Raw genomic sequence first — 26,773 nt, forward strand, 5'->3', positions numbered from 1 at the left:
CCAATGGAGACCGAGCCCACACCCCTGCAGCCATATGTCCTTGATCGGAATCGAACCCAGGGCCCTTCAGTCCCCAGGCCGACGCTCTATCCACTGAGCCAAACCAGCCAGGACTAAAGTTTGTTGTTTTTTTTTAGGTTAACTTTTTTCTTTGCTTTATGTCTGCTCTTGATTACAAATGTTCTATTTTATACTGTTGGCACACTAAATTTCAAATTTATTTTAAAATGTATTAAATTTCATTTGAATGAAAACTCTTCATGAGTAGTAAGAATAGTACTATAACATTAGTTTGAATTTAACCACTGCATCAAAATGCCTAATATTGAATGGCCTCTGATGCTTACATAAAAATTCAAAGTAAGATCGAAGAAGGAGAAACATTAGGAGTCATTTATAATACAAAACAAAATTTTTTTGCCAACCTCAAAAATTAAACAAAATCACTCATATTATCATTGTGCACTGCATTTTTCTTGCTTTCAAATAAAAAGTCAGCCTGGCCAGCATAGCTCAATGGTTGAGCATCGACCTATGAACTGGGAGGACACAGTTGATTCCTGGTGGGGGCAAGTACCTGGGCCCATGTTGAGGGCTTGGACACTAAGGGGGAGCATGCAGGAGGCAGCCAATCGGTGGTTTTCATCACTGATGTTTCTATCTCTCTCTCCCTCTCCCTTATTGTCTGAAATTAATTATAAAAAAAAAGTTAGAAGTGATTATTTCTGTATCTAACTGTTCTTGAAACATGAGTAGGATGAATACCTTCATTAAGACTAATTCTTTTACTCTTACAGTGTGGCTACTGAGAATGTTGACAGTTTCTAAGGCTGCTGACGATGGGAACGATAATTAATAACTCTTACAAAGTTTACAGTCACTTGAAAATAAACTTTCTAATCTCCTTGAAAAATCCTCCCTTTGCTGCAAGTACCAAGTATAAATAGCAGCTAACATTTAATGAGTGCTTCCAAGCACTAGTCTTTACCCTTATTTTCTACCAGAGTAATCTGTAATTATTTCATTTGTTTATTGTCTTTCTCCCCCACTAATCCAGGGGCTCCAACAGGACAGGGACTTTGTCTAGTTACTTATTACATCCCCAGCACCTAGTATGCCTAACACATAGTAGGCACTCAATTAATAAAAGGCCCTGGCCGGTTTGGCTAAGAGGGTAGAGCGTCAGCCCATGGACTGAAGGGCCCCAGGTTCAATTCCGGGCATGCGCACGTACCTCAGTGGCAGGTTCAATCCGCCCTGTGGGCTGAGTGCCGGAGGCAACCAACTGATGTGTCTTTCTCACATCGATGTTTCTCTCTCCGTCTCTCCCCTTCCCTTTCACACTCTCTAAAAATCAATGGGAAAATATCCTTGCGTGAGGATTAACAAAATAAATGAGTCAGTGTTCTATATGCATTAAATAATTTTTTAAACTATTGGTCATGACCTAGAGCAGTGGTCAGCAAACTCATTAGTCAACAGAGCCAAATATCAACAGTACAACAATTGAAATTTCTTTTGAGAGCCAAATTTTTTAAACTTAAACTTCTTCTAACGCCACTTCTTCAAAATAGACTCGCCCAGGCCGTGGTATTTTGTGGAAGAGCCACACTCAAGGGGCCAAAGAGCCGCATGTGGCTCGCGAGCCGCAGTTTGCTGACCAAGGACCTAGAGGGTTAAGAAAACGCAACAAAAAAACACAATAAAAATAGAATGTATTACTCCAGTAGAATATTCTTTTTTTAAATTTTTTTACTGATTTCAGAGAGGAAGGGAGAGGGAGAGATAGAAACATCCATGATGAGAAAGAACCATGGATCGGTTGCCTCCTGGACGCCCCCTACTGGGGATCGAGCCCACAACCCAGGCATGTGCCCTGACTGGGAATCAAACTTGTGACCTCTTGGTTCATAGGTCGATGCTCAACCACTGAGACACAGCCGGCCAGGCCAGTAGAATATTCTTTAATGAAATTTTTCATTTAGTATATATACATATCCTATATAATAAAAGGCTAATATGCAAATTGACCGAATGGCAGAATGACCAGTCGCTATGACGCGCACTGACCACCAGGGGACAGACGCTCAATGCAGGAGCTGCCCCCTGGTGGTCAGTGCGCTCCCACAAGGGGAGCACCACTCAGCCAGAAGCCGGGTTCTTGGCAGGCAGAAGTCTCTCCCGCCTCTGCGGCAGCACTAAGGATGTCCGACTGATGGCTTAGGCCCGCTTCCCTCCTAAGCCGTCAGTGGGACATCCCTCGAGGGCTCCTGGATTGCGAGAGGGTGCCAGCCAGGCTGAGGGCCGCCCCCCGCCCCCCTGAGTGCACAATTTTCGTGCACCGGGCCTCTAGTACATACATACTGTATATATGTGTATATATACACACACATATATACACACACATGTATAATCCCATATAAAATGTATTTCTTACTGATGAGAAACAGTAAGAAAAGGAAAGTGAAAATGATTGCTTTACACGGATAATTTAATTTGCTCCTCACAATAACACTGTATACATCATAACTGTAAAATAACAGAACCAGAGTTTCTAGATGTTATATATGATGTCCAAGATGAAAGAGCTACCTACAAGTATCGACTTTTATAGATACTCATTCACAGGGCACTATACTGAGAAAATCTGAATGAACTAAGTAAGCTTTCAGTCATAGTAATTATGACATGATTAATAGAGAAAAACAGGCTTTTCAAACAAGCCTGACTGAATTTAATACCTGCCTCTGTCTCTGCGTGGGCTTTGACCTAACTTAATGTCTTTACAGCTCCATTTCTCCATGTGTAAAGTAGGAATATTCATAAGTTTGTTTGAAGTTTTAAATGCTTTAATGTATGTAAATAGCCTAGACCACTAAATAAAGCTGCTGTGATTAAAATAATTATGAGTGTTGTGTGTTTTTCCTGGTCCAATAAATCCCATTCAATCCACTACACCGTAATTTGAATGTGTACAAGTGTGCATTAGGAACTTATTGGATTAAAGAGCAAAGTGTGGGAACCGGGCAAACGTGGCCTACAGCCTTGCAAGAGTTTCTGCTGGCGCTGGAGAACGAAGGTGCCTAAGTCAAGGGAATCAAGGGAAACACCATTGGTTAATAGTAAAAGCAAACTTTCTCCTTCCTCAAAAATCACAGCAACACCCATCTTCTTCCTCCGCGTCCTGGCTGGGTGGGACCCATTGGGGTGTTGGGCAAGGCACCTGGCCAGCTCCCGCCCACCAGGCCATGGTCCCCAAGAGGGTAAGGCGCAGGATTCGGGGCAACTCACCCCGGAGACTCCGCTGGTATTGCCCCAGAGTCTCCTCCAGGGTAGAGTTCTCCGGGGGCTTCTCCATGCGCAGATTCGGGGTCCAGAGATGGGAGTGAGGTGGGACAGTGTCCAGTAATCTCCCCTCCGAGCACAGGAGGCCTTGGCGCCCCAGCAGGACCCGCCTGCTTCCTGCCGCGGCTGTCAACGGGGAGCCTGGAACCCCAGTCGGAGGGTCTCAGCCTTCCCACCCACTGGCCCTCCTGGTGGATGACGGGATTTGTGGTTCACAGACTGCGGGCTTGCAGCCTCGACTTTCCTGAGAGCCCGTCCTACGACACTACAATTCCCAGAGGGCACCGCGCCCCGAGCCGAGGCTGCAACGGTTCAGTTGCCAGATCCGGTTGCCAAGGGACTGTTCGGAGGCTCCGCCCTTTTCCTGGCTTAGCCCTGCCTTCATCCCATCCTGCTGTTGGACCACCCTACCGACAGCAAGGGCTCCCTGCAGGCCTTGAGCCTTCTGCATGAGCTAAGTAAGCACCCGATCCTTGAAGCTTCTCAAAGACGCAAATAACAAGCTCTACACTCTTCACGACGTTGGTCAAAAACGGCCAAATACATGCTCAAGAGAAAGCAGCTCTAAAAATCTTGCAGAGAGCCTAGATTGTGAAAGGCGGCTCACACTACAAATCCAAGCATGCCCAGCCACCCGACCTCCACTTGGAGTTGGCGCACTGCCCGCTGGGAACTGTAGTCCCTGTTCGTTGCGGCGCCCGCTCACGCTGGGGTCCTCCTCATTGTTCCAGTGAGGTCTTGGAGGCACGCTTGCGCAGTAGGACCTGGGAAAGCCTGCGGGAGACCCTCTGCACAACCCCTTTCATTGTCTGTCCTTGGCGCCTGCGCAGTAAGAGATCGCCGGGTCGGAGCCGGAGCCGGGGATAGGGCCGGGCTCCTCGCCCTTCCCCAGGCGCCTGCGCACTGGCCGCCGCTCCTGCCGTTACCGCTATGTGTGGGGCGTGTGTGGAATAACGTTATTGCCCAGCGGAGCCCAGAGGCCGGGAGCTCGACCGCAGCGACAGCGACAGCGACGACGACCACACGGGTGCGGGGAGGACGGCGTGTGGAGACTCCCGGGACGCGCCGCGCCCCGCCTTCCCTGACCGGTGCCTCTCTCCGCGGTGAGGGGTGAGTGATGCGCGCACTCGCCGGGCTTGGGCGCTGCCGCTGCCGCCGCCGCCGCCGCCGCGGCTCTCCACATCCTCCTCCCCGGCTCTGCAGCCCGGGGCCCGGCCTCGGCCCGCGGCGGGGCGGGGAATGCGGGGCGGGGGCCGGGAGGGCGCTTCCCGGATGCTCCGCGCGGCGCCGCCACCCCCCGCGCACCGGATCGGGGGGTTGGCCGGGCGCCCCTGCATCCCAGCCCAGCCCCCCCGCCCCGGGCGCTCCCGGGCCCGTCGCCGCCGCCGCGTTGAATCCCGTCAGCGCTCTCCGCCTCGGCTTTGTGCATCCTCCCCCTCCGCCCGGGCCGAGCGAGGGGCGCGGGCGGAGCCGGGAGGGAAGGGCCGCGCGGCCGCTGGAAGGGACCGACTCCCCCCGGATCGGAGCCGCCTCCAGGGCCGACCCCTCTTTGTGGTCCGTGCTGGGCTGTGGGGTGCTTGGCGCGAGGTCGGGCGGGGAGCCTTTGGGACGCGGGTGGGGAGGGCGTGGACGACGGGGTGTCACGCACCCCGCCAGGCGACTGCCCCCCGCGCGCGCGCGCGGGCTCGGCCTCCGTGGTGAGCCCCCGGGGGAGGACCCAGCGGCTTCCCGTCGGCCTCATTGTCCCCAGGATTCAAATGCGGGGTTCGGGATGGTTTCCTGACCTTATTACCCCAGGGAGACACATCTCAGCCGCTGACCTAACCCTCCCTGGGCGGGAAGATGTGGGCTTTGGGGTCCCGAGTCCTCGAATCTCGGTGTTTCTTGGCGTGCAGTCGAGTTTTCTTGCTGAAATTGGAGAATTGCAAGGTCCTGGAAGACTGTGGGCCGGGGCCCGTGCAAGCACTGCCGAGGGGATCGGTGTAAAATGACTGTTGAACGGCGAAGACCGGGCTTTGGGAAGGGCCGGTGGCGACCTATTGTGTAGCTGGGAAATGCAGCAGCAGAATTGTTGGTTTTTTTTTTCAGTGGGTTGGGTAACGCATGCTACGTTCCTAAGCGAATAGATTCACATCTTGCCTATTTTTTTCTATCCCTCTCTCTCTCTCTTTTTTAAAGCAATCAAAGCAACCAAAAAAAAAAAAAAATAGACCTGGTACATTTCGATGTCTGCATTTGTTTAATTCCTATTTTTATTCTCTTTATGAAAATTCACTCCCCTCGGAGCGAAATGGGGTGCAGCAGATTGCAAAGGTCTCTTTTTCAAAGGACTTGGTCCTTGAGCCTGCGATGCTTCCGACCGGGTGCTGGGGCTAAAACCAGCCCAAGAGAATGAAGTAGGATGGGGAGGAGCAGGTGGGGGGGATAATGCAAGAGGAGCTATATTATGGGTACAGTGTCTAGATCTTCCCTGATGAAATCCTTCCCGGGAATGCTTCCAAGATTTAGGAATTCGGCTCAGGAAATATTACGTTGCAAGTGACAAACCATCCTGCATTTTTTTCTGCCCTTCCGTGTGGTGTTTCTAAGTGACACTCGGGCTGCTTTTCGTGCTCCCTGACTTGGTAGCGGTTGCGCAGTTTTGCTGTGTTAAAACCCAAGAATCTAAGTGCACTTGACCGACAGAGGAAGACACGAACATTTGAAAAAGTTAACTGGCCTGTCCGTCAAACCCCAACTTCCAATGAAAGGCAGAGGCAAGTGACATCCGCTGTGGACACGTAAGGAAAGCTGCTCTCCGGCCTCTGAGTGGTCTGTGACGGTCAAGTTCATGGTCACCCCAGTTGGATTAATCTGATCCTTTGTCATGTGAGAATAATTCTACTGAAATAGAACTTTAGTTTTAGATATTAACTCACTGATGTAGGGAAAGATACCATAACATGGGTTTTGCATAAAAACAGAACCTTGGAAATTTTTTTCCCTGCTACTTTCCAAGTAACCCTATTTTAATATTTCTTGATATTCAGTAGTATTTTGTAGTATGATCAACTCTATAAACTCGGTTAAAAATAAAATTGCCACGTAACAAGAACCTGTGAAGTTCATTTTTCATCAATTAATGAGTTATACTATTTTAAGCAAAAATTTACCTTTTGAGAAAAAATTTGTGTTGAACTTTTTACCAAAATTAAATTTATGCTTTTTATTGAGTTGGTTTTAGGATCAAGTGCTTTTTTGTTGTCCTTTTAATTTTTATCCTTAAATTCTACTTTGCACTTAATAGACTTAAAAATAATTCAAGATTTCTCTTACATTTCAACTTAAAAATAAACTGTAAGTAAATTAGGTGTGTGGAATTATATTAAATCTCACTTGAAATGTATTCTACTGGTAAATTTCATGGTATTCTAAAATTACCCTGTATGGAAATAAATAACCATCTGCATGTTTATCTGAGCATTAGAATAGTGAAAACTTCACTAGAAAATTAGTGTACATTATGCCTATCCATGCAAATATCAGGGTGCTTTAAAAATTCTGTGCTTAGTGATTTGGTTTATTTGTTCCAAGTATCAGTTTCTTCTTTCCTCTTGACACTGAAAAACCACTTGTTTTATTGTTGCATCTGATAGTAATCAGATATGACTCATCTAGTCCTGAATGCTGTATATGTTTAAAGTTGTCAACATGTTTTTTACTCAACAAAAGCTATTCTTGAAAAATAATTTTTGCTATTTCAGTTAATGAGTAATGTTTTTGTCTTCTATAGCGAACACTAGAGGTGTTAAACTATCCTAATAAATACCTTACACACAGCATGATACTAAATTGTCAACTTAAATACCCGTTTAGTTCAAATTATACTGTAAGTGTAACAAAAGAGTAATTGCATACCATCTGAAAAGTCCTCCCTGGAGAAATAATGTTGACTGATCATTACATGTTGATGTGCTTCAGTAAGCAATGGGTTTCCTCTTACAGGGAGAAATCTGAGACCATCTTTATTTCATAACCTTTTGTTAATGACCAGGATTTCTAATAATCAACTACACTTGGTGGAATGGGTTTTAATTTACTTACTCATAAATTTCCTGAGGAAGGTGCTAAGCAATGAGTTGGCCAATGTGAGCAATACAAGACAATAAGAAATCATCTGTCTGGGGGTAAGGTTGATAAAACTGGATATATAGTCCAGTTAGTTGAAATGATTGTCCAAGAGCATATTATAAAATTTTTTGGCCAAAATGAACTGATACAGCCGATATGTACTGAATGTAAAGCCCACTTTTATGTCAAACAAAAGTAGAAAGGAAACCACCAAAGTGAGGTTAAAGAAAGCCTTACAAAAAGTACTAACATGCAAATAGGGATTGTACTAATATATAAGTGGAAAAGAATCCCAAGCATGCATTAGGTTTGAAAAATGAGACATAGCAGAGAACTCATTTAAGTATAACAATCATTAATAAGTAAGATAGAAAATATTACTCTTTGGAACACGATATTTGTTACATAAATGAATAATCTATTATGTATTAAGCACCTACTACACTGAGTGACCAGATTATTATGATCTCTGAACGCATAATAATCTGGCCACTCAGTGTATATCCTATATAATAAAAGGCTAATATGCAAATTGTCCCCTAAACCAGGAGTTTGACCAGCAGGCAGGCCGGCCAACTGCCATGACTCCTCCCCCTGGCCAGGCTGGCCAGACCCCACCCATGCACGAATTCATGCACTGGAGCCTCTAATATATATATATATATATATATATATATATATATATATATATATATATACACATACATACACACACACACACACACACACACACACACACACACACACACACACTGAGTGGCCAGATTATTATGCATTCAGAGATCATAATAATCTGGCCACTCAGTGTAAGTGCTAGGCAGAGTGTGTGTGTGTGTGTGTGTGTGTGTGTGTGTGTGTATGTGTATAATTCATGTAGCAGTACTATAAATAAGGTATTATTTTCCAGTTGAGAATATTTGAGACCCAGAGTTAGTGAATAATTTTCTTTTGTGTCACACATTACTAAGTGGTACAACCCATAACTGAACCTATGTCTTTTTTACTAAAGCAAAAATTCTGACCACTCGCCCCTTTTAGTAGGTTCAAAAGGCAACATTGATTCCTTTCTGATTCATAAAATTTTAGGCTTAGAGGCGATTTTAGAAGTAATACCATGCCGATTACTAAATCCCTGTAGATGTTATTGAACCCAGCTTCTCCACAAACAACACTTCCATGAGAAATTGGGCAGAGGATGGCTCACTTAGCTTTTGAAAAGAATGGAAAGATCTTACTGAAGTTGAGTTAGTATCTGCTCTGTCTGTATTATGTAACTTCTTCCCACTTCGCAGTTCTGTCTTCATGAGTGAGATGCAGTAAGCTTTCCTCACTGGACTGGGTCCTTGCTAGGTCTTCTCTTTTCTAAGTGAAATGTGACAACCCCTGCATGTGAAGTGGTTTCCTTTACCGTTCTCATCTGTCGACTACAGTCATTTTTGTCAGAGCTATTCTTTCTCTGATCTGGTTCCCTATTTAATTCTGCCGTTATGGTCTGAATATAGTACAGTGAAATTATGTCTTTCCTCAACTTAAGCAGTGCACTTGTGTTTGCGGTCTCAAATTGTGTTAACTCTTGAATAGCAGGAAAGTGAGAGGAAAAAATGTTATGTGGCTTTTCAAGTCATAGTTGTGCCAGTAAGGGTTTTTGGTGTTTTTTTTTTTATTCTGATTTCTTCTTTTCTGATGCTAAAATGACCCTTTTTTATGAAATGATAGTGCCAGGTGGTAAGTTTCTTTGGCCATTTGTCTTGGATTCCTTGGTTTTGTCTTAGTGTTCTTAAATAAACAATAAAAAGTTGGCAGCTTGATATTGTTTCTCTTTGTTTTTTGAAAAATTTGTCTGGAAACCACTGATGTTGTCAACATAAACCAGCATCTTTTTTATGTTAAGATTTCTCCCAGTCTGTATATACACGTTCACGGTGGTTTTGAAGCAGTGCTATTTACCTTTAACTGTGTTAAAATCATCTCTGAATGTAGCCAGCGTTAAAACTTGTTGAGATCTTCTTGAATCATGATTCTGTTATCCAAGGGATTAGCTTCCCTTCCTGGCTTTTTGACGTTTGCAGAATTAACAAGCCAGCCCTCTTATGTCTTTATCCTGGCTGTGTACTGGTTATGGCCAAGGACAGCCTGCAGATTTATAAATAGAAGAAGTGTTGCATGAATGAAATATGCTGGAGGTAAGCGATGACACAAGATACTGGATACCGTTGAGATGTTTTTATTTATTTGTTGTTTTTAATTAAGGGGAAATCATGCTATCCTCTTTATGTATTTATCCTTTCAGTAATTTTTTTTCAATTCAATTTTATCAATTTAATCTTAATTCACCCCCTCTCTTTTACATAAATGATAGCCTCTTTATACAGTATTCTGCACCTGGACAGGTATATTTTAGAGAGTGGTGAGGGGACATCTCACTCTGAGAAGATGACATTTAGCAGAGACTTATCCTATATAATAAAAGTGTAATAGGCTAAGTGTCTGACCGATTGGTCGACCATTTGGTCGATCACTCAACCAGACGCTATGATGTGGACTGACCACCAGGGGGCAGATGCTCCAACCGGTAGGTTAGCTTGCTGCTGGGGTCTGGCCCATCTGGACTGGGCAAGAGGGCTGGACACGCCCTGGAGCCCTCCTGAGGTCCCTCCCCAGCTGGCCAGCCCCCATCGGCTCCCATCAGGACTGGGCAAGGTGGCCCGATTGCCGGCCAGGCCAAGGGACCCCACCCATGCCCGAATTCGTGCACCAGGCCTCTAGTACAAGATAAGGAAGCAGCCGTGTAGGTATCTGGTTAGACAGGGCAGTGGTCCTGAGATGAGTGAATTCTAATGGGATGAGTGAATTCTAAAAACAAAGAGGTCACTGGCTGGAAAGGTAGGAGGAGATGAGGTTGGGTAGAAATTGCACTGGTTGATTTTATTTAAACTGCCTTGGAAGCTCATTGGAGTGTTGGAGCAGGGGAATGACGTAAGAACTGGGTTATATGTTTAAAGTGTGGCTCCGGCTGTTTTGTGGCTATTAGACTGGAGGGTGGGAAGAGAGGGACAAGGGGATAAGCTAAGACACATTTGGAGTGATCTAGTCTGAGAGATGTTAGTGGTTTACACTGAGTGGTAGTGTGGATATAGTGAAAATTATCAGATTCTGATTTTAAAAGACATATTAAGTTCGAAATGTCTATTTAAACATCCAAGTGGAGATATCAAGTAGGCAGTCGAATATACTAGTCCGGAATTCAGAAGTTCATTTCAGACTGAAGATATTGAGATTTTAAGCATCATCAGTAGACAGTATTTATTTTTTTGTTTTGTTTAATCCTCACCTGAGGATATTTTTCTTTTTTTTCTTTTTAAAAATATATTTTTATTGATTTCAGAGAAGAAGAAAGGGAGAGAGAGAGAGAAACATCAATGATGACTCATTGACTGGCTGCCTCCTGCACATCCCCTACTTGGGATGGGGCCGCAACCTGGGCATGTGCCCTTGATTTGAATCAAACCCAGGACCTTTCAGTCCACAGGCCAATGCTCTATCCATTGAGCCAAACCAGCCAGGGCCAAGGATATTTTTCAATTGACTTGTAGAGAGAGTGAAAAGGAAGGAGGGAGAGAGAGAAACATCAATGTGAGAGAGACATACCAATTGTTTGCCTCCCTCACGTGTCCCGACAAGGATTGGGGATTGCAACTGAGGTACTTTCCCTTAACCAGGATCAAACTTGGGACCTTTCAGCCGGTGGCCTGATGCTCTATCCACTGGGCCACACTGGCTAGGGCAGTAGACCCTATTTAAAGACGCAGGACTGGAGGACATTCCTTAGGCTGAGAGTTTATTAATTAGGTTGATAAGAGGCCTGAGAATTGAGACCTGATACTGACAAGAGAGAAAGAGCTATCAAGAAGGATTGTAAATAAGTGGCCAGTGCCCTAGCCAGTTTGGCTCAGTGGATAGAGTGTCGGCCTGTGGACTGAGGGGTCCCAGGTTCGACTCAGGTCAAAGGCACATGCTCAAGTTACAGGCTCGATCCCCAGTGGGGGTGTGCAGGAAGCAGCCAATCAATGATTCTTTCTCATCACTGATGTTTCTATCTCTCCCTCTCCCTTCCTCTCTGAAATCAATAAAAATAGATTTAAAAAAATAAAAGAAGAAGTGGCCAGTGAGGTAATGAGTGTGGTGTCCCAAAAGCCAAGTAAAGAAAAGTATTTTTACTTACAAGGAATGAGCAGTCACCCATAACACCTTTAGTCACCTAAATACTTCTCACGAAAGCAGGCAATATTCTCTTTCCTTCTACACTGTCTCTGAGAAAATGATTTATTCTAGTTTATCAGTGGGGACATTCACAATATCTTCTCCAGAAGCTACTACATCTTAAGCTCTGAACAAATTTTCATCACGAATCTGCCTCTGCTGCTTGTTCAGTGTAGGGAGTTGGCTGCTGCAGCTACAGAGAGAGCAGGAAAGGCTGAGCTATTCAAAGGGAAGATTTGCTGTCAGAATTGCCTGAGAATCCCGAATTGTGTGACCTTGAACATGTCGCTTTAATTTCAGAACCTCAGTGTCTTCATCTATAAATAAAGCTTGTGGTAGTCCAACTGTTTTGAATAAACAAGTGAGTTAGATGTAAAAGACAAATGAAAGGTGTAATTCCAGGTAGGATCTCCTTCCCCCTTTGCCCCAAGTGTGGTACCACTTGAGACTGTTAGATCGGAAGGAATGTGTTGGTTGGTGATGAAGTATTTTTTCATTCTGAGTCTGTACAATAGTTTCTTTCTTCTGCATCCCATCCCCATAGGCGGCTTTTGCGCATCATCTCATAATATTCTTGGGGTGGAGAAAAGGACATGATGCTGGAGGGAGGCTTTGAGGTAGTAACTTGCTCTAATCCAGCGGACCTGACGGACCACGAGTGGTCCTCAGACCACCGGTTGGCAACCACTGCATCCATACTCATCTTTAATTCTAGGCAGAATGTCTAAATAACGAAAATGAAGTCAGGCTAGCTTACTTTTTCCAAGGCTGTCATGGGGAATTTCCCTTTTTTTAACTGTTGTTGTTTTTTGGGGTTTTTCCAAGGTGTTTTACTACATAAGGGTTTGTCACGTGCTACATGGAATAGAAAAAGTACAGATTCTAAGCTCAGGGTGAGGTTAGGGGTCTTGGCCTCCAGGCAGCCAGCTGGAAACTGACTTGTGGAAGCAGGTAGGGGAAATGAGCATAGTTGATGATGTAAGGGAATAAGATTTTATTCGGGTTTTGTTTAAGCTGAAGAGCTATTGAATGAAACATACACCGTTTCTCTAATCTACTAATTCTGCGATTTCCTTTTGTAGGAAATCCAGGAGTAAAATATTTGTTGTCAGTTTTATTCACTAATCCACTTCTACTATACTCTGCCCTTCACCGATGTGGGCATTCTGTCTGGGCTGTTCAATAAAAATAAGGGCCTTTAAAAAAATAATAAATAGCCCTAGCCGGTTTGGCTCAGTGGATAGAGTGTCGGCCTGCGAACTGAAGGGTCCCGGGTTCATTTCCGGTCAAGGACACATGCCCGGGTTGTGGGCTCGATCTCCAGTGGGGGACTTGCAGGAGGCAGCCGATCCGTGATTCTCTCTCATCATGGATATTTCTATCTCACTCTTCCTTCCTCTCTGAAATCAATAAAAAGATACTTAAAAAAAATTTTTTTAAATAATAAATAAGGGCCTTTTTGCCTGGCTGGTGTGACCCAGTGGTTTAGCATTGACCTATGACCCAGGAGGTTAGGGTTCCATTCTCCTTCAGGGCACATGCCCAGGTTGCGGGCTCAATCCCTAGTGGGGGCGTGCAGGAGGTAACCAAGCAACAGTTCTCTTTCATCATTGATGTTTCTATTATCCCTTTCCTCTCCTTTTCTCTCTGAAATCAATAAGCATATATATGTATTTTTTTAAAAGAGCCTTTTCTTGAGGTGAGAAAGTTCAGTTTGACCTAACAAATTCCAGAATGGTAAAGAGCCACTGTACAAAATTAGGAATGTAAAATTTGTAAATTGGAGAGGTGGGAACAATTAATGAAGGGTAAATAAAGTAAAATTTAGAAATTTTGTTTGAGCTCTGTTATAGAATTATTTTCTCATTAGATTATTTGAGTTTTTCTTTGAGATATAGATATCGATATATACTATATACCCTAAAAAGTTTACTATATGACAAAATTAAAATATAATATCAAATATCACTTCTTAAAAATTTGGATGCACCTTCTATGCTGGATCTGGCATAAATAAAGAAAGCAAAAGTAAATGTTTATCAAGCACATTAGTATCAAAAATAGGGGTAGAGACCTAGTGTTTTGGCTCAGTGGATAGAGCATTGGCCTGCAGACGGAATGGTCCCGGGTTCGATTCCAGTCAGGGGCACATGCCCAGGTTGCGGGCTCCATCCCCAGTGGGAGGTGTGCAGGAGGCGGCTGATTGATGATTCCTTCTCATCATTGATGTTTCTATCTCTCTCTCTCTCCCACTCCCTTCCTCTCTTGAATCAATAAAGACAATTTTTTAAAAAAATTTTAACAATAAAAATATTAATAGGACTTCCAGTAATATAAAACGTATTTTTCGTATTACCATAGACTGGCCTTTAGTAGTGTGACATGGCTGTATCTGTTTAATAGAGCCAGAGGAAACCATTTTCAATGAAGAGTTGCAAACTACAGGGGGAAAAGGAAGGAAGGAACCACATTAATTTTTTTGAGACAATCGCTGCGTACACCTAAAACTGTTTTATAAAACACATGTGTCGTTTTATTTAATAAATACTGTCATCACAAGCCTGCTGCAGAAAAACCAGACTGTGTAGTCATTGTGTGTCACAGATGATTTGAGGCTGGTCCCCGACCTTCTGATAAACACACGCAGACACAGACACCGATACTTTGTCAACATGATGTGAATAAGGGGGTGCTTTGCACAAGGAGCAGAGCTTCGTAGTTGGCTGTTACTTCCTCGCTATATGATATTGAACACATCTTTCTTAAAACATACTTTTATTGATTTCAGAGAGGGAGAGAGAGAAACATCAACGATGAGAAAGAATCATGGATCGGCTGCCTCCTACACGCCCCCTACTGGGAATTGAACCCACAACCTGGGCATATGCCCCTGACTGGGATTCGAACTGTGACCTCCTGGTTCATAGGTCGATGCTCAACCACGGAGTCACACAGTCTGAGCTGATACTGAACAAATCTTTAATCTCAGTGTCTCATGTTTCTCATTTGTACAAATAAAAGGCATAAACAATATCATTTCTGAGGTTACTCCCCAGTTTATCTACACTAATAAAAGAGAAAGATGCAGATTGATCGTACCTTCGTGACGCCCACCAGCCAATCAGGAGTGAGTATGCAAATTAACCCAACAAAGATGGCGGGTTAATTTGCAGATGCAGGCGGCCAGGGGTGTGGCCGGAGCAGAAAGAGGTGGCTCCAGGGCCTGGAGTGGAAAGGCGGTGCCAGCAGCCAGGGAAAGGAAGGCCCATTCTTGCACGAATCTTCGTGCATCGGGCTTCTAGTAAAGTAATATTGAGCATGTGAAAGTTTTAAAAATTCTTTAGTTTTCTCTTTATGGCCCATTGTGTCACAAAGAAGAGAGAGTCAAAGGAGTTGGAGGATGTGTGTGGTGTGTAGAGATGGACTGAAAAAGGAAGGAGAGGCTGGACAGAGCAGAAAGAGAGGCAGCACTGAAGAAAGAAAGTCTTTGGAAGGTGAACCTTTTTAGGCATATCCTATGCATTTGGGCTCGGAGCATTATCTCCTCGTAATAATTGTTCAAAGTACCCAATAATCTCTTTAAGCTGCTCTTTTTGTTCTTGTTAATCCTCACCCGAGGATATTTTTTCCATTAATTCCTAGAGAGAAGAGTGGAAAGGAGTGAGGGGATACAAAGAGAGAAACATCCATGTGAGAGAGAAACTTCAATTGGTTGCCTTCCACACACACCCCAACCAGGCCTGGTGATCTAGTCTGCAACCTAGGTACGTGCCCTTGACCAGAATCGAACCCGGGACTCTTCAGTCCACAGGCTGATGCTCTATCCACTGAGCCAAACCAGCTAGGGCTATTTTAGCGGCTTTTTTATCCTCAAACTTGCAAAAGCTCTTCCCCAAATGCAATAAATGTCAATAGGGAATTGTTCTGTAGTTAGACCCAGAGATTCCCTTTTAAAAGAATTGCCTTTCCAGAAATATTCCCACTACAAAGTATTTCCGGCAAGCAGTTGCAGACCTCATGGAATTCTGGTAATGATGGACCTAATCACTCTAAGCATCAATAGTCTCATGAATAATATATGAAAGAATAGACTTAAGACATAGTAACAGTTGAAGTGATTATTGAATTATTGCAGCCAAAAGATAGCCTTGATTGCTTATATAATTTACTAGTTTGTATGAATGCTATATACCTTTGTAAATGAAAATATAAAGCTCTTTACACTCTTTGATCAGGTCAGATTATTTCTACACATTTTTTGTGTGTATTAGCCTATTTGCATGTGTGTATCCTATCTAATAAAAGAGTAATATGCAAATTAACCATCACCCCGTTACACCCATAAGCCACACCCACCAGCCAATCAGGAGTGAGTATGCAAATTAAACCAACCAAGATGGCTGCAGCCACAGAGATAGCAGGAGGGAGGCTTGGGTTTCCCCGGCAATGGAGGAAGCCAAGCTTTTAGCACACCCTGGCGGGCCCAGGCCTCCACTCCAGGCTACAAAGTTTCAATTATAGAAGATAAATAAATCCCAACAAAAATGGCGGCAGCCACAGAGCTAGAGAGAGCAGGAGGCTAGAGTTGCCCCCGGTGATGGAGGAAGCCAAGCTTTCCACACACCCTGGCCTGCCTTGGCCTCCGCTTAAGGCTACAAAGTTTCAATTATAGAAATAAATAAATTCCAACAGAAATGGCTGCCCCAACGGAGCGAGCAGAAGACTTGGCTCCGCTTCAGGCTACAAAGTTTCAATTGTAGAAGATACATAAATCCCAGATACCAGGGCCTCCACTTGGGTCCCCGGGGGGCATGGCTGGCCTGCAAACCACCACACGCCCCTCGCCCAGGCCGCCCCACGCCCCAAGGGAACCCCCACCCTGATCTGGGACACCCTTCAGGGCAAACCAGCCGGCCCTCACCCGTGCACCAGGCCTCTATCCTATCTAATAAAAGAGTAATATGCAGATTGACCATCACTCCAACACACAAGATGGCTGCCCCCATGTGGTCAAAGATCCTGCCCCCATGTGGACACAATGGCCACCACAAGATGGCCAGCAGGGGAGGGCAGTTGGGAGGGACCAGGCCTGCAAGGGAGGGCAGTTGGGGGCGATCAAGCTTGCAGGGGAGGGCAGTTAGGGGTGACCAGGCCAGCAGAGGAGGGAAGTTGGGGGTGACCAGGCCTGCAGGGAAGGGCAGTTGGGGGGGACCCAGGCCTGCAGGGGAGGACAGTTAGGGGCAAACAGCCTGGCAGGGGAGTTGTTAGGGGTTGATCAGGCTGGCAGGAAGAAGCGGTTAGGGGCAATCAGGAAGGCAGGAAGGCGAGCAGTTGGGAGCCAGCAGTCCTGGATTGTGAGAGGGATGTCCGACTTGCCGTTGGGATCGGGCCTAAATGGGCAGTCGGACATCTCTCGAGGGGTCCCAGATTGGAGAGCGTGCAGGCTGGGCTGAGGGATGCCCCCCCTCTCCCCTGTGCACGAATTTCATGCACCGGGCCTCTAGTATATTTATATTCTATATGTATGAGGCATTTAACTAATGCCATCCTTAATATTAATCTTGTTTTTAAAGCTGAGCTAGCTAGAGTAGCCCCTATTAAGTATATGAATATTTAAATTTAAATTAATTAAAATAAAAAGTCTCCTAAGATGCCTTTACCACATTTCAAATGCTCAGTAGTTTATATGTGGCTAGTGGCTCATTTATTAGACCACGGGTGGGCTCCAGGGCATGCCTGGCCCATTTGGGCGTGTAAATATAAAACCTCTCCATCATCCTAGTTTTATTGCTCACAATTTCGGCTAATAATTAACAACGTATTATTAGGCAATAAACAGGTGCATTTCTGATGTAGTTATAAAATCTGTCCCTGCTTAAAACATACTCTGAGGCTTGTGACTTACTCTGCACTTTGATTTTGATTTCCGTTTCATGTGTTGAGCTTATACTATGGTTGAAATGATTTATGCCAACCTCCCAAACAGTTAGTGTGCAGTGAGTAAGGGAGAGAGGTGGTGACGGTGAGCAGAAACAACTCTTAAAGGACACGTTAGGCAGTGATAGGCCTAAGATTCATCCCACACAAATGACAGCCAAGAGAAATCAGAAGGGTGGACGCTGGCTTTCGGGGTCTTACAGACCCTTCACTCCATGATTTCCTCCCTCTGTCCGTTCCTCCTGTACTTTCTGTTGGCACTTGGTTGTGACAGCTTTGTGCATCTCTGTCTGCGCTTGGTGATCTCTGACCTGCAAAGGTTTGTGGGATGCATAGTTGTTCCGTTAGCCTAGAGCGCTGACAGTTCTTTCAGATTCAAGCTCTCTGATCCACGCTGCACCCCACTTCATAAATTTGCCTCATCCCTCTAGTTGGGCAGCTGATTTTTGGTCTCAATATAAAGTGATCGAGTCTTACCTGTCTGTGACTCCTCAGGGAGAGATTGTTCAAGCCCGCTGGTGGCCAAGCAGGAGAGTACGAGGTAGATTGAAAATGGACTGAGTTGTCCATGAACTGTCAGTGTTTATTGCTCAAAAAGATAGTGTTGTTAGATAAAAATATATTGATTTTTAGTCATTTTCAAATTCTTTTTAAGAAATATGTTTCATTGATTTCAGAGAGAGTAAGGTAGAGGGAGAGAGAGAAAAACATCAATGATGAGGATCATCCATAGGCTGCCTCCTGCACGCCCCACACTGGGAATTGAGCCCACAACCCGGGTATATGCCCTGATTGGAATTGAACCATGACCTCCTGGTTCCTAGGTTGACACTCAACCACTGAGCCAGGCCTGCTGGGCAATTTTCAAATTCTTTAGCCCAATCTGAGTCTGTAGGAATTGGGATCACTAGCTTCATTTGTAAGTAGACTTGAAAAAATGCAAAGGGGACAGTGGTTGTGGAAAAGCCTAGAACTTGGTATCTGAAAGCCCAGGTGTGCGTCCAGATGGCTGCAGTTTGTGACTGCTGGATTTGTGACCTTGGGGAGTCATTTAACTTCAAGGGAAAAATGTTTCTCCTGTGCTTCCAGGAGTAAAATAAAGGAATTAAGTGTAAGCACCTCACATGGTTACTGGCACAAAGGAAGGACTTGATAAATCTTTGAATCATAGTCTTAATCGACTTGCTGATGTCAAGCAACAAAATGAATTTTTAACCCAATTAACAGTTCTACAAAAGAGAGCCAGTCAGACTGTACATATTTCATAAACTGCCAGAGAAAACTTGGTAAGAACTTTTAATGTCTAGATAATTTATGGAAAAGTATAACTGGTTTCTCATGCATTTTTTAAGCACTTTATAAAATGATTTTTTGAAGAAGTGATCTTTTAGTAAATCACTGACTTTTCCCATCAGATCTTTTTGAAAATACTTACATTCAGATATAGACTATATGACTATTGATATTTGTCATGCCATCTGCACTTATTTTTTATTGAAAAATTTACAGTCAAATATTACTTTAGGCAAATCTTGTAAATTACCTTTTTTCTCAATGTCTTTGCTGTGACTGTTTTTTAAATTAAATACATACATATATTTATATGTGGCAGATGATAAAGGCAAAATGTGTAGCACTCATTCCAAAATAATCATGAGTATATGGAAGCAAAAATTTTCCCAGTACCAAGTTTGTTCACACGAGCAGAGAACAAGTATCTTGGTAGGTATCCAAAAATAGCACAGCTGTGGGTTTATTTCTTTGGATTAGTTGTACAGTTTCTAGTGGGGTGGGGATTTAAAAGAAATATTTTTCCCCCAGGAGTAGATGTCATTCTCTGTCCCAGGTGAGGTTAATGACACAGCAGAGCTGTTTGTCAGTGTGGCTACATGTATGTCCCTTTCTCAGAGAGCCTTCCCTGGACCACCCAGCCACCCTGCACCTGTCCCCTCATGCATTCTCTGTTTCTCATGTTCTCTCTTCCCATCATCACTGGAGTTGTTTTATTTATTGTCTTAGCCTTTGCCTATTATTGATTCTATGTGGTGAGGGACTTTTCTGTCTTCATCATCACTTTCTCCCTGTTATCTATAGTGCTGAGTACTTAAATACTTGTGAATAAAGAAAAAATGATGATTTCTTTTTATAGTACTCTATATAATGGACTCTCTACTTTAATTGATCTATTATGTCCATTTTCTAGAACTTCGGTAATTTTTCTGGTTAAAAAGTTGTGTGTGTGTGTGTGTGTGTGTGTGTGTGTGTGTGAAGTTACTAGACATTATCTGGAACATAGTAAATGCTACCTATTATAAATTAAAAGGTTATTTAAAACTAGAGGCCCAGTGCATTCGTGCACCGGTGGGGTCCCTCAGCCTGGACTGGGGGGATCGGGCCGAAACCAGCCTGGTGTGCAGATACGTCCAGGGCATGTCCAGCCTGTCTCTCCCGATCTGGGCCAGCTGGCCAGGGAGGGACTGTGGGAGATTGGCCAGCCTGTGAGGGACCACAGGAGGGCTCCAGGGCATATCCTGCCCATTTCATCCAGTCCCCAGCAGCCAGACCCCAGCAGCAGGCTAACCTATTGGTCAGAGCGTCTGCCCCCTGATGGTCAGTGTGCGTCATAGTGACTGGTCGAACAAACGGTCAGACACTTAGCATATTAGGCTTTTATTATATAGAATTATGTCTATTGTTTTTATAACATATGATCAACCATAGCTGTACCTTATTTGATCTTGAATCCTTAGCTGAAATGCAACCTTAATAATTGATTCATTTCAGAAATATGTGGGGATGAAAGGTGGAGACTTTAGTGTTGAGGATATTTTCTGTTAAGGATTTAGTAGGGGAAAGTGTTAAATATAAATCCTGAATTTATACATTTGTTTAAAGTTTATTCACTTATCTTTTGGGTACTTTGTATGAGGGATAAAAAGACATGGTATTTATAGCTGCTTTATTCATAATTGCCAAAACTTGGAAGCAATAAAAGATATCTTTTAGCAGGTGAACGGATACATAAGCTAAGGTACCTCCAGACAATAGAATATCATTGAATGCTATAACGAAGGGAGCTATCAAGCCATGAAAAGACTTGTAGAAACCTTAAATGCATATTACCAAGTGAAAGCCAATCTGAAAAGGCTACGTACTATATGATTCCAATTATATGACATTCTGGAAAAGGCAAAACTATGGAGGCCATAAAAGATCAGAAGTTGGTCGGGGGAAGGGTGAATGGGAGGAACACAGAGGGTTTTTAGGGCATTGAAAATACACTATGATGCCATAATGGTGGATACATGCCATTATATATTTGTCCGAACCCATAGAATGTACAGCAGCAAGAGTGAACCATAATGTAAACTGTGGATGTTGAATGATAATGATGTGTCAGTGGAGGTTCAACAATTGAGAAAAATGTATCACTGATGGGGGTGCTGATAATGGGGGAGACTATGCATGTGTGGGGGCTGAGGGTTTGGGAAATCTCTGTACCTTTCCCCTCAATTTTGCTATGAACCTTAAACTACTCTAAAAAGTCTTAGTACTTTTTTAAAATATTTTTTATTGATTTCAGAGAGGAAGGGAGAGAGAAAGAGAGAGAGAGAAACATCAATGACGAAAGAGAATCATTGATCGGCTGCCTCCTGCACACCCCACACGGGGGACCGAGCCCCCAATCCTGGCATGTGCCCTGACTGGAATCAAACCGTGAGCTCCTGGTTCATGGGTGGATGCTCTACTACTGTGCCACACTGGTGGAGCTAAAAAAGTCTTAATTTAAAAAAAGTTTGAAAAGACATGATAGAAGTTACAAAAGCCAATGCATCAGTTGATGCAGTAGCTTAGTTCATTTTAATTTATAAGCTTTACTGCTGGTGCACGTGACAATTTCAGGGGGTGAACTTCGTTACTTTTCCCCCCTTGTTTTGAGTTTTCACTTTTACTTTGTTCGGAAAATCACATCTTCTTTCTCCTACTATTTATTCATTCAGGAAATATCGAGCTAGCTAGGCACTGGGCCAAGCCCCTGGAGATCATTGGCACACGTTCATACTTCTTGGTACTAGAAGAAGAATTGGCACGTGGATGCATAAATAGATAACACTTTATTAAAGTGAGAATTGCACAGGTTAGAGGAAAGCATTGTCGGCTGTGCAGATGGATAGTCTTAATATGAAGTCAGTTATTTCTTCTCCGCAAAGTTGGGGGTAAGAGGTTCACTCCTGTAAAGCCATCTGGTGGTGAGTCAGCCAGTTAATTGCGGAAGCGTAAGGATAGACTACCTTAACATGTGTCTCAGCTCAAGCAATTGCATACAATGAAGGTCATTTATGTAATAGTCAGTCCCCCTGCCCCCCGCCCCCCCCGCAAACCTAACCCTCTGAGTAAACAGTCCTTGCCCTGGGTTATGTGATGTTTATTCCATATTTCTGTGGGAATGTCCTTATATGTCAAGTGCACTTTTGTTGCCTACCTCACAGCTCTCGGTAGTAATTAAGATCACTCAGACTCTTCTTGCCCTCAGTCCTCAATTTGAATTATAAGTGATTGGAAGCAACTTTTAAAAATATAAACAAAAGCTGTAAAGTCTCTATAATGTTGAAACTTATGAGTATAATGAAGCTGTGTGCTCTTCTGAATAGCTGCATAGTGTCTGGGTGTGTTTTTTTTTTTAATTTAAAGCTTAAATATTAGATGTTTAGTTTATAGATCAAGAAATGAGCTCTGATCTATCAGAATAGTCCCCTTTAAAGCTAATTATAGCTAGTAGGAACATAGACATGGGACTGCGAAGCTGGTTCAGTGTTGGCCTCCATCTGACCTCCAAATGTCAGAGCTTTAAGCTTTTGTCAGAGAGCTGCCCATGACAAGGAGATAAAGAGGAAAAGAGAGGCGACAGAATGAGGCGGGGCCAGTAACTAGGATCTGATGGCTAGATCTAATTGGATCAAAGTTTCAGTGACTAATTTTTAGCTTCTTCTCTCTGGAGATTTCAAGATGATCTTCACCTCTAGGAGATTTGTAGCAGCTCCAGAGCTACACATTCATTCATAAAAATAGGTTTTCGGTCACTTAGGGTGAACATTGGAGTGGGCTCTGAGGATACAGAGCTGAAGAAATGTCTCTGTATTTCAGATCTGCACTTGGAATTACACTGAGTGGCCAGATTATTATGATCTCTGAACTCATAATAATCTGGCCACTCAGTGTATATCCTATATAATAAAAGGCTAATATGCAAATTGTCCCCTTGACCAGGAGTTCAACCAGCAGGCAGGCCAGCCAACCGACCATGTCCCCTCCCCTGGCCAGGCTGGCCAGACCCCACCCATGCATGAATTCATGCACCGGGCCTCTAATATATATATATATACATACACACACATATACATACACACACACACACACACACACACACACACACACACGCACACACACACTGAGTGGCCAGATTATTATGCGTTCAGAGATCATAATAATCTGGCCACTCAGTGTGTGTGTGTGTGTGTGTGTGTGTGTATAGACACACACACACACACACACACACACACACACACACACACAATGAGTGGCCAGATTATGATGCGTTCAGAGATCATAATAATCTGGCCACTCAGTGTATACCACCACCAGTGTTCCTATCCCAGTCTGGGGCAGCGACTTCTTGTTTGTTCTAGTATCACCTTCGGCTAATCCCTCTCCTGACATCTGTTGGCCAGCATTCCTTAGGACTGAGTTCCTTGGGGCAAGGTTTTCTTGCTTGCTTGTTTAGTGAACCCTCAATGCTCAGAGTAGGGGCTGGATGATATACTGAGGGCCTGGCTTCAAGTTGCATCTTAGGCCCCTGTCTCTTCCACTTCACTCTCATTCACCCACTTGGAATCAGGGCACATTCTTTTTTTGATGACCACATAGGTGCTAGAGGGCAAGCCCAATTGCCCAAACACAATAGAGCCTCTGCTTTCATTACATCTACTGACATCATCCCATTGGCCCAAACAAGTCATGAGTCAGGGTGATGGAGTGGGAACTTAGACCCCCCTCTCTGAAGGGGAGAGTTCCATATAAGAACTAGAGAAAATAGCTTTATATTATATCTCACTCTCTCCCACTGTAGATAAATTAGAAAAGGACCCAAGATCATTGTCCCAAAAAATAAATAAAAATACCCCTGACCTTGAGGATTATGTGTCTTTTTGTTTTTCAGAAAATATGTATTTTTAATTACCTTTTAAGCCTCATTGAAAGTAAAATTTTATAAAAAGCCGTAATTTTTATTTTATACTAGAAGCCCGGTGCATGATTTCGTGCATGGGTGGAGTCCCTCGGCCTGGCCAGTGATGGGCGCCAATAAGGGCACTCTCGCTCAGTCCCGATTGGGGCTGATCGGGGCTGGCCAGCCAGGGGAAGGGGCCTGCTGGCCAGGGAGAAGGACCATGGAAGGTTGGCCAACCCCAGGAGGTTGGCTGTGGGAGCACACTGACCACCAGGGGGCAGCTCCTGCGTTGAGCGTCAATGTACATCAAGCTACTGGGGTGCTTTGTTTTGGATTGCAAACGAGTCCCAAGAAGAAAAGGTTTAAGAATTGTTGCTTTAGAAGAATATATAAAGAAAGTAAACTATATGTAAGGCCAGAAAAATTGAAATTGATCTTTGAAAGTGCATTCAGTAATCTACACTTTGTAAAAAATAAGCAATTTCTTTAGTTTCCATTGTCAGTTCTTAATCAGATATAAAATATATTCATTTGAATTTAGAACATCTTTCTCAAATCATTTATAAGTTAGACATTTACTTGTGCAATATTGCTAGTGTTGACTGAGGTTAAAATAACACTAATGTGACCATTATCTTGAAGATTATAGGCCTTTATAAGTGATGCTCAAAGCCCTTCAAGGAAAGTGAAACATGTTTATTAAGTTGACTGCATACTTAATTACCTAATGTCTTCTTTTTTAATTGAACTCCTAGTGGAGTTTCTGGACTTAACTTTACTAATGAGAACTTGGTAAAGATGTCATTTCCCGGGACCTGTGGACTGTGTTTAGTCAGGGGTAAATGTTTAACGCAGTTCTATTCTTGGCCTTACTCATAGGGTTTGGTGATTGGATGCTAAGGCTAAAAATATCTGAATGTGTGCTTTTCTGAATCTCTCTGCAGGATGATGTAGCTTTGCCAAAGACTTCGAAGCTAAGCAGAAAATGAGCTTAACATCCTGGTTTTTGGTGAGCAGTGGAGGCACTCGCCACAGGCTGCCACGAGAAATGATTTTTGTTGGGAGAGAAGACTGCGAGCTCATGTTGCAGGTAATGGGACCAGCCTTCTATGTGTGTCTGCTCAAAACCTGGAATTGCTATAAAATAGTTTTCTACTCCTTTGGGGAACAACACTATACATTTGAACTTTCTGGCTCTCCTTCTTACAGCTCCAGCTACCAGCTTAAGTGATTAATTCATTTCTTCCTTGAATCATGTAAAAAAAGTTCTAAATCTTGGGGATTATATTTTGAAAAATGAGACTCAAGAGTAGAGAAGTTTATTCTTAAGTAAGAAGATTCACATTAAGCAACTTAAAAGTAAGACGTAAATAATTCACAAAATTATATAGCATGAAGTAAAACTGAGTCTTCATCATGGACACTGCAGTAATGCTGACATTAGCTTCATGCTTCTTTTGGAGATGTTTGTTGCGATGCCTTCCAGTAGTTTGAGCACAATTGAACATTTTTGGTATTTACTGAATTTGGTTTAAAGGACTTATTTTTAAAAAGATACTTGTAAGATATTTTTAAGTGATATGATTAGCAGAAAAGTAGATCTTTAGATTTTTGAGAATTCGTTATTTTAATAGGTCCTGGCAATCTAGAATAAAGTTTATTCCCTTGTCTCCTTCCTCCCCATTTTTGGTTAAAAAAAGTAACTAAGAACTTAGAGTAGAAATGTTTATTAGCCCATTGGTTCTCACCTGGGGGATCCTGCCTTCCCAAGGCCATTTAGCAATATCTGGAGACATTTCGATTGTTACAAATAGTGGCTAGTTGGAGGTTGTTGCTACTGACATCTAAGAAGTAGTGACCCAGCTTCTGCTGGGGTGCTACTAAACTTTCTACACTGTCCAGAATACTTCCTTCCACCACCACCACATACACACAACAGAGAACCATCTGGCCCCAAATAACAATAGTGCTGAGACTGAGAAACCCTGAATTATCCCGGGAAGAATCCCATTTGCATATGCTCATTACATTTTTACTTTAAAGAATTTATTTTATAGTCTTGAGACAAAAAGTAAAGCCACTAGATAGCTTTATGAATAGATGAGTAAGTTGCATATACGATGACACCTTAATCCAGGGGTCCTCAAACTTTTTAAACAGGGGGCCAGTTCACTGTCCCTCTGACCGTTGGAGGGCTGGACTACAGTTAAAAAAAATATATATGAACAAATTCCTATGCACACTGCACATATCTTATTTTGAAGTAAAAAAACAAAACGGCAAAAACACCCGGCGGGCCGGATAAATGTCCTCGGCGGGCCGCATGTGGCCCGCGGGCCGTAGTTTGAGGACGCCTACAATTCAATGAGAGAAATAGAACAATACAGAGATTTTCTGGGCTCCTCAGTGAGAGGGAGTGGTGAGCAGGGCAACTGAGAAACAGGCAGTAATGATTCTATTGGGATACTAGAGGCCTGGTGCGCAAATTCATGCACAGGTGGGGTCCCTTGGTCTGGCCAGTAATTGGGGCTTATGGGGGTGGGGAGGTTGGCTGTGGGAGTGCACTGACCATCAGGGTGCAGCTCCTGCATTGAGTGTCTGCCCCCTGGTGGTCAGTACACATCATAGTGATCGGTTGTTCGGTCGTTTGGTCGCTTAGGCTTTTATATATATAGATAGGCCCATTAGAACTGGACCGTATCTTAGGTTCAGATCAGGGAAACTTATTCATCTGAGAGTGGAAGAGATGCTCTCCATGTGTCATCCCCAAAAATGTGGGAATAGCTAGTTAGGAGCCTCCAGGGTCAGTCTCTCCTTACATGGAAATAAGAATATTACAAATGGAAGCTGAGAGTCCAAGGAAACCAATATGGATCCCCGTCCACACTGTTCTAA

At 43.5% G+C, this 26,773-nt stretch overlaps 2 protein-coding genes across 16 annotated transcripts in view; one reads left to right on the forward strand and one right to left on the reverse strand.

Annotated features, from left to right (window-relative positions):
- The window catches only part of SDCCAG8 (SHH signaling and ciliogenesis regulator SDCCAG8), a 207,459-nt gene extending 203,944 nt beyond the window's left edge, over window positions 1-3,515 (reverse strand). For 3 of the 7 annotated variants that reach the window (XR_013813108.1, XM_079763610.1, XM_079763611.1), the window contains exon 1: window positions 3,292-3,514. Coding sequence is in view for 5 of the 7 variants with exons in the window: in XM_079763610.1 (XP_079619736.1) it covers window positions 3,292-3,358 (67 nt within the window). In the remaining 2 variants the exon portion in view is untranslated. Of the gene's footprint in view, window positions 1-3,291 lie in introns of all 7 variants that reach the window. The other 4 variants (XR_013813109.1, XM_079763613.1, XM_079763609.1 and 1 more) reach the window with 3 other exon arrangements.
- Window positions 3,516-4,015: 500 nt separating this feature from the next.
- Window positions 4,016-26,773, forward strand: part of CEP170 (centrosomal protein 170) — a 103,338-nt gene continuing 80,580 nt past the window's right edge. For 2 of the 9 annotated variants that reach the window (XM_079763596.1, XM_079763598.1), the window contains exons 1-2: window positions 4,018-4,455; window positions 24,823-24,968. In XM_079763596.1, coding sequence (XP_079619722.1) covers window positions 24,864-24,968 — 105 coding nt within the window. In that variant the 5' untranslated portion in view covers window positions 4,018-4,455; window positions 24,823-24,863. Of the gene's footprint in view, window positions 4,456-24,822; window positions 24,969-26,773 lie in introns of all 9 variants that reach the window. The other 7 variants (XM_079763597.1, XM_079763604.1, XM_079763601.1 and 4 more) reach the window with 5 other exon arrangements.

This window comes from Cnephaeus nilssonii, assembly GCF_951640355.1.
Source record: "Cnephaeus nilssonii genome assembly, chromosome: 23".
Classification (NCBI taxonomy): domain Eukaryota; kingdom Metazoa; phylum Chordata; class Mammalia; order Chiroptera; family Vespertilionidae; genus Cnephaeus; species Cnephaeus nilssonii.